The 12,949-nt window shown below is 31.4% G+C and overlaps 1 protein-coding gene across 2 annotated transcripts; it reads left to right on the plus strand.

Annotated features, from left to right (window-relative positions):
- The first annotated feature begins 1,327 nt into the window (after window positions 1-1,327).
- On the plus strand, window positions 1,328-6,050 carry LOC139520579 (uncharacterized). 2 transcript variants are annotated; one of them, XM_071313367.1, is made up of 4 exons: window positions 1,328-1,825; window positions 2,454-2,659; window positions 3,607-3,705; window positions 4,713-6,050. In XM_071313367.1, exons 1-4 carry the CDS (start codon window positions 1,714-1,716, stop codon window positions 5,052-5,054), a joined length of 759 nt encoding a protein of 252 aa, XP_071169468.1. In that variant the 5' UTR covers window positions 1,328-1,713; the 3' UTR covers window positions 5,055-6,050. The 2 variants fall into 2 exon arrangements, with proteins under 2 accessions (XP_071169468.1, XP_071169469.1); XM_071313368.1 differs by lacking the exon at window positions 1,328-1,825 and adding an exon at window positions 1,873-1,949.
- The last annotated feature ends 6,899 nt before the right edge of the window (window positions 6,051-12,949 follow it).

Below are 12,949 nucleotides of genomic sequence, written 5' to 3' on the forward strand. Positions count from 1 at the left end.
GAGTATGTTTTTGGGTGGGTGTTTTGTGTGTGACTCACCTTAAATAATGCATCGGCCAATAATGAAAAGATGTAGTTGTACATTTGTAAATTTAGCAAATCCAACGGTCGCTTATCCTTATCACATGTTTTAATGCTGGACAAGAGATTTCCAGAGAGGACCAATAATGACAATAACTATTCAGTGTCTTCAAATATCAGCTGTTTTAGTACGAGGCTAAAAACAGGTGTAATGCAGGCTTCGGCGAGCTGTTATCTTGTTTCGAGCCGAGTAGAAATACACAGCAACTAAACATATATTGTCTTTATCCTGCAGTTTGTTATATAAAATTGAGAATGGAAATGGGTAATGTGTCAAAGAGACAACTACCCGACCAAAGAGTAAACATTACTGTACATTTGTTCACGTCTCAATCGTTGAATTTGCTTTTGAATGAAATCTACATGACTTAAAGACTTAAAGCGGACCGCAATGAGGACCCCAAATTTAACCGTGATGTAAACAGTTATTTGGCATAAAAAGTAAAATCACAAAAATACTGAACTCCTAAATTCAAACCGGAAAGTCCCTAAACAAATGGCAAAACAAAACGCCCAAACACATCAAACGAATGGATAACAACTATCATATTCCTGACTTGGCATTACCGTTAGCTCGCAACAATGGTCAATCCTTGGGGCTGATCTGCTCTGATTTTTTTTAAATATCTAAGCTGACGACAGCAATGAGATGTTATGCGTTCATAATCTCGATACCATTATAAATATAAATATCATAACAAGAAAAGAACAAGTTATTTCAAAAAGCGTGCAAGCAATAAATGTTCTTACATTTACAAATGTATGTATAAGTATGTCAAGAGTGTACATGGTTGAAATAGTGTACGAAGTCCTGTCAGTTGTAAATTATAATGTATGTGCTAAAAATGATTAATTATGAGTAAAATAACAATCTTATATCAATTATATTTGAAGTCATAAATTTATTAAAGGAACAAATTGTGAAGCCATCCAAGAATTAATCCCAATTAAGGGCAAGTGTTTTATACCAAAAGAAACACATACATCGGAAATAACACATTACCATACTTGTACTTTTGTTTACCGCTGGTTCAAATCACGGAGGTCATCCTACCACTTCCGCGAAGTCAAAGTATCTTTCATTCATTAAACGTAGGCGTCATATCCTTCATCAATTTCTTACGCTTTATTTACTATCATACTATTTTCTACGTGTTTTTATTCATCTTCCTTTTTAAATTAATATATTTTGTCCTTATCCGCAATGAAATAATTTGCATAACAATCAATCCTGATAAACACCATATGTACACATATGCTTACATAATTATGCTTACACTCGTCAAAAAATAACTGCTAAAAATAAAAGTGCATCATTCGTTTTCCTTGTGGCAATATTTAACATCTTGCTAAATCATTTCTATGGTTTTTTTTGCACATGAACGGTTAAGCGTATTTTTATTGCACAATATATCTATACATTTCAGTCAAGTCTAATGAAGTGAACACAAGGGCATAGTAAAGTAATATTTTGAGCATACGTAAACAAACCGCAAAATAGCAATGTTAAAACCACTTTCCGGGAGATAGTTTTTTTTTTGTCATTAGAAAATCTCAATCAAGGATTATACCATGACTAACATATAGGGGGCGATACTAAACGTTATTGTTGATTTGGAAAGCTACGGTTGCTATGAATAGATATAGTCCAACATGGCCCTTGTTTTCTATTGGACGTGAGAATGATTCGGACCATCCGGACGGGAAAAGGAATGGTATCTTTTACACGTTTCCGGAAAAAGTAGGTAAATACAGCATTTTGTATATAAATACTTACAAGATTCAATTCTCTAGTTATATTGCAATTTACAGATAGATATTAAGAAAGAAAAGAAAAGTTTTGCAAAATGAAATTTATTATTTTAACATGTAGGTATTCCAAGTTCACAACTATTCTTTTTTTTTTTTATCTAATCTGCCTTCTTATATTTCTGAATTTTTTTAATTATTAAGCAATAATTTTCATCATAATTTGAAATAGAAATTCGAGTATGTTTCGTATTACTTAAATCTTATGATAGAAATGATTAAACAGTTACTGTAATTATGCCACTAAAAAGACATTCGATTCTTACTTCAGATTTAATCCACTTGCTCTTGTTTTCGTTCGGTTCGCGTGACATCTACAACTGAACAAAATCAAAGAAAAACCCGAAAAATACGTTTTATTACGAACTTGATTTAAACTTTGAATATTTGATTGATACTTGTTAAATGTTCATTGACAAATAGTCCATGCAAATCCATGACGATTTCAAATCTTTTACTTGTGTTACATCAATCCACAGTTTATAAATAAAAATGTGTCAAATATGTATCATTGTAAAGATTCAATATGCTTATAATTAATTTTTGATTCATTATTTCAAACAGACCTTGCTGTTTGTGGACTCTATACCTTTGTACACGCAGCTCCTATACAGTCCTCGAACCCTTGGATGAAGCCTTGTGCAGGAAGTACGCCATCTAGTGTCAATTTCAACATACACGTCAACGTAAATACACCAGAGGTGGTTCAACGGCTGTCGAGAAAAACCAAATTATTTTTAAGCCAAATAGACGAAATATTTTCTCATGCTGTAAGTAGAATGAAGCAATCATTTTAAATAGCTATATTTTTGTAAAGTTTATTTCAACGTTTTCGACCTACAACATATTTCAAAATCGTGAAGAAGAGAACGATCAAGTTTATGAATAATTATTCGGCGCTTTACTATTTAGAAAAAGGTGGCCTAGGTGGTAGGTGTATTCGACTCTAATCAAATGGAATGAAATGGTAAGTTTTTCAGGTGAATGTCGGTGGTTATCTCCGACCACCCGTGTTGCATCCATGAATAAAAATGTTCCCTACAAAATATCCAATAGGGCTCAAATGGCGGAAATTATTGATCATCAATCAATCAATTGATAAAGGTCCTCTCAATTATTTACATGATAGCACTTTTTTGTGCGGTTGTGTAACTGAATGAAGAAGTATGTTGGCTTCTCTCAGGAAGACAGCAAACAAGGAAACAATTGAAATAGATGAAGAAGTCACAATACAGTGGAAATGTATTTTCAAATATTTGCATGTCATACTCTTGTTCTCGCTAGTCTAGTAAAGACGTGTATGTATTTTTCAGAGATGATGGGAAATCTAATAGTTAACACAAACAATAAAACTAAACACCAACATTCTTCAAACAACACCGACGATTACTAACACAATACATGCATGACTTGGTTAGAAATCAAAACATGTATTACAGGCTACGATATTTTTCTGGTACTCGAACCCTCCTTCTAATATCATGGCTTGCTTAGTAGAAAAGAATTCTAATGAGAGTACACAAGCAACAACTGGTGAAAGAACACCAATTTAGTGTCAAAAGTTAAATAAAAAATCGGCTTTTATACAACAGCAAGCAATACTGAAATTGAGAGCACATTTAATTAATTGATGTTGAAACCCGAAAGAAATAGGCTGCAATAAAACAAAACAATAATTTTGAAAATCATAATGTTTTAATTCTATTTGTTTTTGCAGAAAAATAGTTTAATCATGGATAAAGATATGCTTGCACTGTTGGACAGAAATCCAAAAACAGCAAATTTCCCTGAAGATTGTGTGCCAAATCCAGCACAGGTAAGGACAAAACAATATAAAAAAAAACGAGTATTGTTTTATCTTTGTGTAATTTCTCTAGAAAACTGCAACAGGAATAAGCTTTTTAAAAATATGAATAACTTGTTTATTTCGAGTGTATCTTATTATAAAAATAACTCACTATGACATCGAAATGAGAAAAAAAACGGTTAAATAAAGAAATTCCATAAATAAAATCTCTCTTTCACAAATGGAAATAAAAGTTTCTAACAAGATTTGTTTACGACATTCAATCAAAAATAGGGAACAAACTCAGTTTTCCCATTAAAATGTCTTGCCTATGAAAAGATTCATATGGCAAAATTTGGGCTAATTAATTTGCATAGCGGCCATTTTGCCTTATCATGACGGCAGCCATCACAATAGGATTATATAAGCCTCTTAATTAAAAATGCCAATATGTCAATACCTATGAATGAATAATTTATTCGCATATAGTTGCATTGTACATGTTTTTAGGCTTCTGTCCGTGTACAAATGGACATTGTCTACACTGAAATCTTTCGGCCTTTTTAGTTAAAAAATCGGAAGCGTAACCATAATAAAATTGCTATATAAGATCAACCTTCTTTCTTAAGTTTTCGGCCAAATTCTTTTAAAAACATTTTAAACATGATGATTTGAACCTTCCCATTTCGTAAAAAGTCAAATTTTAAGCATTTTTTAAAAATATCCGCCAAAGGAAGTTTTTAAAGATACATTAGTTTTAGATACATGACGGAAAATGATTAGATTACCAGCAAATCTGAAATAAATTATATTTTCAACTTTAAGCTAAGGGAAGAAATTTGACCAAAAGGGGCAAAGTCACGTGGTGCAAATCATTTGAATAAAGTACCTTTGATTTTGCCATATGTTGTTTAACAGCTAGATTCGTTTACAATTTTGTCCTGTAACGCATTCTTCCTTTTCTGTTAAGGTTTTTACCTTTTTTGTAAGATTAAGATGACATAGTTGTAAAGTGTTTCTATATTTATCTATTACAGGATTCTGATGTCAACAAAGAAAATTACCTTAAGATTTCAAAGGTGTATATTTTGATGGAGGTGTATAAAAATTTAAACGTTGAAATAGACAACAAGTTAAAGGATCTATCAAACAGAGTTATTGCCTCATTAAACGATATTCTTTGTGAGTTTTCCCTTTTAGTGAACATTTCTGGATATAGACCAATAGAAACTTTAGACAGAAACACAATCATCAATCAACAACACAAGACTTTTACCGCTTCAAAATTTTATAATTGGAACTATATCCTTTTAAGAGATTTAAAAGGATTCAGCCGCTCTGTTTTAAATAGTGTTAAAAATGGAAAATTCGACAGTTAACATACCAGGAAATCTTAGCTCTTCCAATGATCTCTTCCCGAAGAAAATAAATCCGGACAACTGTGATAAATTAACATTTTTGTATTGTATTTTGTATTGTGTTGTGTCTATGTGGAACTTGTAGTTAATTTAGTTTCCGTCCCTGCATCATGACAATGATAAATGCCGGCTATTATTTATTTATGTATATGTTGTATATTTTGTTGATGTTTCCTAATGGAATTTGACAAGGTCAAGGAAGATGTAATTTTTTAACCCAATTTTTTTTTTTTACATACAATGTAATTCAATATACGGTACTTTTGATGGTTATGCGTTGTTACCTATTTTGTAAGGTCATTTGAATTTTTTGATGTTTTCGATTTGATTGATACAATGTTATAAATAGCCTCGGTTTGATTGATACAATGTTATAAATAGCCTCGTTTTGATTGATCAAATGTTATATAATAAAGCTCTTTATTGAGCCAATTTTAGCAAAATATTTTTTTTAATCCTCTAGCACTAGTCGATATATTTACAACTATGTTTAAGATATTATTTAAAGGTATACATAAATTGATAAATGGATTTCTAAGATCTCATACTTCATATTTTATCAAGATGGGAAAAAAAATGAGCAAGTAACAACGCACTATTAAGACTAAACTAATAAAAACAATATACCTACATAATTTTAGTTCATATACTTGCTGAATGAGTTAACATTTGGTCAACCATTATTTCAAAACATCATTTAATTTTCAAAATGATAATATGCAATCAAAGTATCATTCAAGTGTGTGTGTGTATGCATGTGTGTGTATGTAATTGAAACTGAATATTATACGATATTATTCAAGTTGTAAAATATGTTATTTATTGTGAAATAGTATGTTGGTTGTTAATTTTATGAATATTTTTTTTAGATATCGTATTGTAATTAATTTATTTGAGAAATATTGTTATTTCTATACTGATTTCTTTATTTTAAATAAAATTGAATTTTTAATACAATTGTTTTATATGTTGTTTTTGTTCTGTCAATCATAATTTTCAATGGACAAATGAAAGACAGTGTATATCTAAGACAACTCAAACTTACACATAAATATTTATACGACTTCTTGAAAAGGATTGACAGCAAAGGAATTTGCAAAAAGATGTTTTTATTTGTACGCACCACATAAGTTTTGTATGAATAAAATGGGATTTGTAGATGTAAAAATTAAACAATCCAAATCAAGGGGGCCCTTTATGGTACTAGAAAAATCACAGAATAAGCTGTGTTCGCACCTTATATATGTACAATGCTATGAATGTATTCACTATAGAGGCGAGACAGACGGAACAGTTCATTTTGGATTGACCTTATGGCAAAGATTAACGGCCGATATACTTCTTTCCTCTTCTGGCTATAATCAATGTGAAGGGTAAAATGTGTTTTGTTTTTTTGTCTGAAACACGAACGGCAAAAATTGAATGATAGCTTGATGCTTGTGCCAAATGCACATAATTCGCAGAAAAGACCGACGTTGAAATTGTGTAAAATCATTACAAATTGGGCAAAAGTAGTAGAAAGCTGAACTTCCAACAGTCCAGTTATTACTTGCTGGTGGACTGTTAGTCGCTGAGGGTATCACCAGCTCAGTAGCCAGTACTCCGGTACTGGCATGAAAATACGGATTTTTTTGTGTTATTAAATTTGCTGTTACAAAATGTAAAAAATTATTATAAATTAAGGAATTAATGTATCTCCCTCATGCAAAGCTCTGATTCCTTTCACGGAATTGGCTATACTTTATGGAACGATTGGATTTTAGCTCTACATCTTTTATATAAGCTTTGGATTTTACATATTTTGGCTCCGAGCATCACTGAAGAGACATTATTTGTCGAAATGCGCATCTGGTGCAGAAAAATTGGTACCGTTAATGTTTTCACTGAACAACAAGTGTGGGTGATTTTTTTTTAAAGATATTTCTAAAAGTTATTATCAAAAACGAGGCAGATTGTTCATAATGAATGAACCATGAATGAAATTGTTTGGCATTAGCATGATAAAGTTCGTTGTCGATGTCCGCAATTGCCCATGAATATCAGGGTGTCAGTAAAAGCTTAGATTCATTCAATACTACTGAAATTTTCAACGTGGAAGGAATGTGCAATGTTTGTTCTAAAGTACGTGTAAGTCTATGAATATTTAAAAGTTAAAACTTCTTTATAAGGGGCGATTTAAAGAAACTGTAAGCAGTAGTACTAAACATATTTCACAAGCGCAGTACTTTTTATATCACTTTACAATTTGTATCTAATATCTATAAATCCTTAGACATCAAGAGAGTACATGATATTAAGTTATGTGCATGGTAGAGATCGATATTCCTCTCATCGATGAATGATTATAACTAAAAATTAATTAACATTTAACACTATTTTTTCTGAAAATATTCACAAATTTCTAGTATTTGAAATATGATATGGTTCCTTTCGAATTCACAATACTACAACTTACGGAGAAGGCTTACGTATTATGCTTTGCTTGTTGTCCTATCCTATTCAATGTATTGAAATTACTACTCTATAAACTTACACTATTGATCATCGACAGGTTTAATTTACCATTTTCTACCGAAGGAAATGCTTGTACAAAGTCAGATATTTGACAGCTGCTTTCCTTCGTTTGATGTGTTTGCGCGTTTGATTTTCCGATTTGAATTTTCCTTGGAGTTCGGTATTTTTTTTTTATTTTACTTTTTTTTACTAGAACAAGTTATTAAGGTACATGATTGACAGCGATATTATATAAATGGCTCTAAACAGTGTATAATTAACACCACTTTATCGATACCACAGCTGGTGGACGTTTCGTCCCCTAGGTTATTACCAGCCCAGTAGTCAGCACTTCAGTGTTGTCATGAATATCAATTATATGGTCATTTTTTTTTAATTTCCTGTTTACAAAATTACGAATTTTTCGAAATACTAACGATTTTCTTATCCCAAACATAGATTATCTTGGCCGTATTTGGCATAAATTTTTGGAATTTTGGGTGCTAAATGCTCTTCAACTTTGTACTTCTTGGGCTTTATAACTATTTGGATCTGCACGTCACTGATGAGTCTTATGTAGACGAAACGCGCGTCTGCCGGGTGTATACAATTATAAGCTTGGTACCTTTGATAACTATATACATATATGGTTCAGTTTCTGTCCGGGTCATTTTGCAAATAGAGTTTAGAACATTCGATACACTGGTAATTGTTCAAACTTGCCAGTCATTCGCCGTATTCAAGGAAAATTACGGTGGAATAGAAATGATTTGATGTAAGTCTTTATGTTTTTCATATTTTGCAAATTGGAAATTTGAAATGGGAAAACAAGGTACAAATAAAGGAATCGGTTTTTAATCTTGGTATCTATAAAACGAGTTTATTTACAACCACTGGGTCGATGGCACTGCTTGTGGAGTTTTAATTCCCAGTCGAGGATATCACCAGCCTTGTAGTCTGTGTTGAAATGTACTATCATTGATATGGTCATAATAATAAATTAACTGTTTAAAAAACTTTGAATTATTGAAATACTAAGGTTTTTCTACCGCATGAATAGATTACCTTATCTGTATTTGGAAATACTTTTAGGAATTTTTAATTCTCAATGCACTTCAACTTCGTACTTTAATTTTATCATGCCCTTTTAACATGTTTTGATTCGAGCGTCACTGATGAAACTTTTGTAGACGAAACGCGCGTCTGGCGCAAAAAAACAAAATTTCGATCCAGGTATTTATGATATGAGTTTATTAACAACTTCTGGGTCGATACCACTGCTGGTGGAGTTTTTATTCCCCAAGGGTATCATATGCCCAGTAGTCAGCACTTTTGTGTTGACATGAATTATCATTGATATGATCTTAATAATCAATTAACTGTTTATAAAACTTTTTGAAATACTAAGGCTTTTTTACCTCAGGAATAGATTACCTTAGCTGTATTTGGCAATAGTTGTTTGAATTTTTGGTCCTCTATGCTTTTCAACTTGATATCTATGATATGATCCTATTTTATTGATGTATTTTTATTCTGTTTTATAAACCAAGGACTTTGGTAAATCAGTTGTTATACTACGCCTTTTCTCGTTATAAAACAAAGTTCGAAAAATAGATATACATTGATTACTTCTCATTCTACAAAATCATATTGATTAATTGGCATATATGTATACATATGGTTGGTTAGACTTAGCCCCCTCCAACAGTAAAACCAGTGCTGATAGAGTGTGACTATGTATATTTTGTAATATCTATGTATTCTTTATCCTGTTATTTCAAAACTAGAATTCCGGCGCTACATTTTCAGTGATTTTTGTTCATCTGCTTTCGTCATGAATATGCATAAAACATTTGCATATTGAGCATGCAACAATCAATTAATCAAGCTCACCCAAACATAAATTGTACTTCACTGAATTGATTGTTGGTTGCTTAACGTCCAGTGGCATACTTCACTGAAAGTCAGTGAAATGATTACGTTATATTTTATTAAACTGTTAAAGTTATCTAACAATTTTGTTGTAAATTCCACGTGCGCTAGTTAGTTTTTGCCTTGCACCAAACAAGACTTTATATATATCTTGAATGGTTTGCTTATACAAATACGTATTCAATGCACGATAAGTCGATATCGCTTATCAAGCGAATGGGCGCTGCTGGTAATTCACCTTACATGTTGAAATTCCAGCAAAAAAACAATAACTTTCTGTCTACTTAGCTGTGGTTTTTTTTAATTTTTTAATTTTTTATTTTTGTTATCAGTTTTTATCTAATTATAATTATTTATAAGTCTGTACAATGTCATGTATATGAATATTACATAATAAACAAGTCATTTTGGTTAATTTTGGAATACTTTTAGATGTTGTCATCGTTAAACAAAAAACAACGGTGAATTTCTAAGCTTTTAGCATAACCAGGGACACTTTAAGTGCACTCATATCGGACAGATGCACACTTAAACAGAGTTGTGGTTGCAAGTGTAACAATGAAGAAATAAAAAAAAACAGAACAAATATTAACGTCATTAAATCCTGAAATATCCGTTGATTCCGTTGGTCTTTGATACCATATGCCTTATATATGTATCATGAACTTGTATTCCGTGATCTGGTTTGGACCTAGGCCATTTTTTTTTATAGGTACACCTAAAAGCAATATACCACCAGAGCATTAATCTTTAAGTACGAGTGTCTTAGAATTCATAGAAATCTATCCAAAAAAAAATGTGTTTGTAGACCAGATGGAAATGAACAAACCTAGTATTATGGATTAATGATCTTATTACAATAAACGCATCAAAACAATTTTTTTTTTTCATTATGGTAAAGATTGACAGGACCAAAAAGGCAAAATAAGAAATGCTTATTAATTTATTTCTCAAAGGATTTATCTCAAATTTGAAATAAAATCAGATTCATCATTTCTGCAGTAAAATTTTCAGACAAGTCGGACAACCGATTTTTAGTTATTGCCCCAGAATTGATAATTCTAAGGAAATTTTACAGTTTCGGATGACTGGCAGTTGTCTACATACATAAATATAGGATATGCCTGTATCATGGCAAAAATGTGACAGGTATTCCATTTCCTTAATGGGTTTAGCTATTGAAAATGATAAAAAGAAAAAGAAACTCAAATAAGTGAACATGATTGATATTGTCAAGCACTCGTAACAGATATAATTGGCCTTAAAAAAATGATATTAAGAAGCTGAAGGACGCCTCCAGGTGCGGGAGTTTCTCGCTGCATTGAAGACCTTTTGGTGACATTCTGCTGTTCTGTCTGTTCTGTCTGTTCTATTGTCGGGTTGTTGTCTCCTTGGCACATTCCCCATTTCCATTTTGTTAGCCTTTTATTATGCTTTTGAAACAAATTTAAAAAAAAGAGATAGAAAATACTTTGAATGGCATTTCAAGCACTTATAAATATACATTCAACCAAAAAAATAATCTAGTCTCAAATGACAGATGAATGCAAAAGAAAAATAGGGGAGTGATTCAGGCTCTAGAAAACAGTGTTGGAATAGCTATACATACTTTAAAATCAGTTTGGAGGGCCTTACTCATTTGATTGACACGGAGTACAAACTAAATTTTCAAAAAGACGTTAGTGACAAGTGAAGCACTGATCGTTTTACCTTACAAGTGACCAATAAATTTGACCAGATTTGACTATCAATTAATACACATCTAATGGCATTATCGTAAATACGTCATAGACAGCCCGAGAAAAGTATGCCTTAGCTCAATGTCGATATTCTAGTCTCTATATGATAAATGCCAATATTAAAGTGTTCATAACTATAGAGCAAACCATTCATTTTAATGTATGCCTTCATTTGATTAAAACAAAAACAATGTGTTTTAACTATAATTAACTCTTGGCTCTTGTATAAAATAGAATCGATCATTAATTATTGTCTGAAACTAATTTTTTTTAGCAAAGATACATTTGTATATTTCTTTACACCATATAAATGAAACAGATTTACTTTTTCAAACATCTATATTGATACGACTGGGGTATCAGTTTTTGTAAGAATACCCTTATTTTTCATTTAATCAATGACAATATTGCTTCGGAAATCCGTTTAATTGACGATAATGTGTTCCAATCAGTGAGGAAACAAACACCTTAATTCAGTTTCCGGCCTCAGTACGATTTAAAAATTTACATGTACTAACTTTCCAATTAAAACACACCAGTTCAAATCCTGTCGCATTTCCAATTGTCTCTCCTTAGCCTACTCAACATAATATGAACTACTTTAGTACAAGTTGTTCAATATTTGTGGTTGTACTGTTTACTTGAATGTGTTTTGTACGTCATTGCAGGAGATAAAACTTTTCTAACATAAGACGTCACGTACCAAAAAATAATCGTTATGAAAACCATATTGAAACAATTGACGGAACTTCAACCAGAGACCCTTGCTTTTTTTTATTGATGAAGGGACTATTGGCAAGCATACCACATCTTCTTTATCATATTGAGCGCCTGTTGATTTTCCTTCTTTTTTTTTTAATTTGTAATGCAAAGGAATGTCAAATCTTAATATGCAGTATTTAGTAAAATGACGGTAAGTTACTTATCAAATGGCAAAATCAAAAGCTCAAACATTAAACGAATGTAAAAAAAAAACTATCATATTCCCGACTTGTTACAAGCAGACATTTAAAGTATTGTATGTCTCTGATACAAGCATTTCTTCGTGTAGAAATTGGTGAATTATAGGTTTTGTTCAATTTTCATCATTCCATGATGAATGCCTCCTCATTCTTTTGTTTTTTGTGGATAGTTGTGTCATTGAAAATATTACCATTATCTCCATATTTTGTTGTTTTATTTATAATAAAATTAGGAGATTCAAAGGGAGGCTCAATTTGCTAAATTGCCAAAAATATGAAACATTAGTCATTATGGGATTGTAGCTGCCATCTTCTATGCACTAGGATACAAAAACCATGACAAAGTTCATTGAAGAGTTTTCTATCACTTGGTTTTCTTGTAGATATATTTTTTCCCCGTTTTTTATAAAACTACTAAGTTATTTTTTTAAATTATAACTCTTACAAGTCAAGTCAGATTTACCAATTCTTGAAAGGCAAATTTTTCTTATGCAGAGTTTATTGGTAATTTTTTTGTTTATTTTCTGTGTATCTATCATAGTTTGTAAGGTTATAGTCAAGTAAGCATGAATCGAATAAAATTGCCATGTCATGAAAATTACTCCTATAGACATCCAATGATATTTTTCTTCATTTGACATTACTGCGGCTATATATTGTACACCTTATATTTTTGCTGTGCACTGTTTTTATCTTTTAATTTTTTTATAGGTCAACAAAAAAAACCCAA

This window comes from Mytilus edulis, chromosome 4 (genome assembly GCF_963676685.1).
Source record: "Mytilus edulis chromosome 4, xbMytEdul2.2, whole genome shotgun sequence".
NCBI classification, from domain to species: domain Eukaryota; kingdom Metazoa; phylum Mollusca; class Bivalvia; order Mytilida; family Mytilidae; genus Mytilus; species Mytilus edulis.

Excerpts from the sequence above, each read along its gene's own strand:
- LOC139520579 (XM_071313367.1), top strand. The coding sequence starts at position 1,714 with ATGAATAGATATAGTCCAACATGGCCCTTGTTTTCTATTGGACGTGAG. Across the intron at positions 1,826-2,453 it reads CACGTTTCCGGAAAAAGTAG|ACCTTGCTGTTTGTGGACTC; the intron begins GTAAATACAGCA and ends TATTTCAAACAG. Across the intron at positions 3,706-4,712 it reads GTGTGCCAAATCCAGCACAG|GATTCTGATGTCAACAAAGA; the intron begins GTAAGGACAAAA and ends TATCTATTACAG.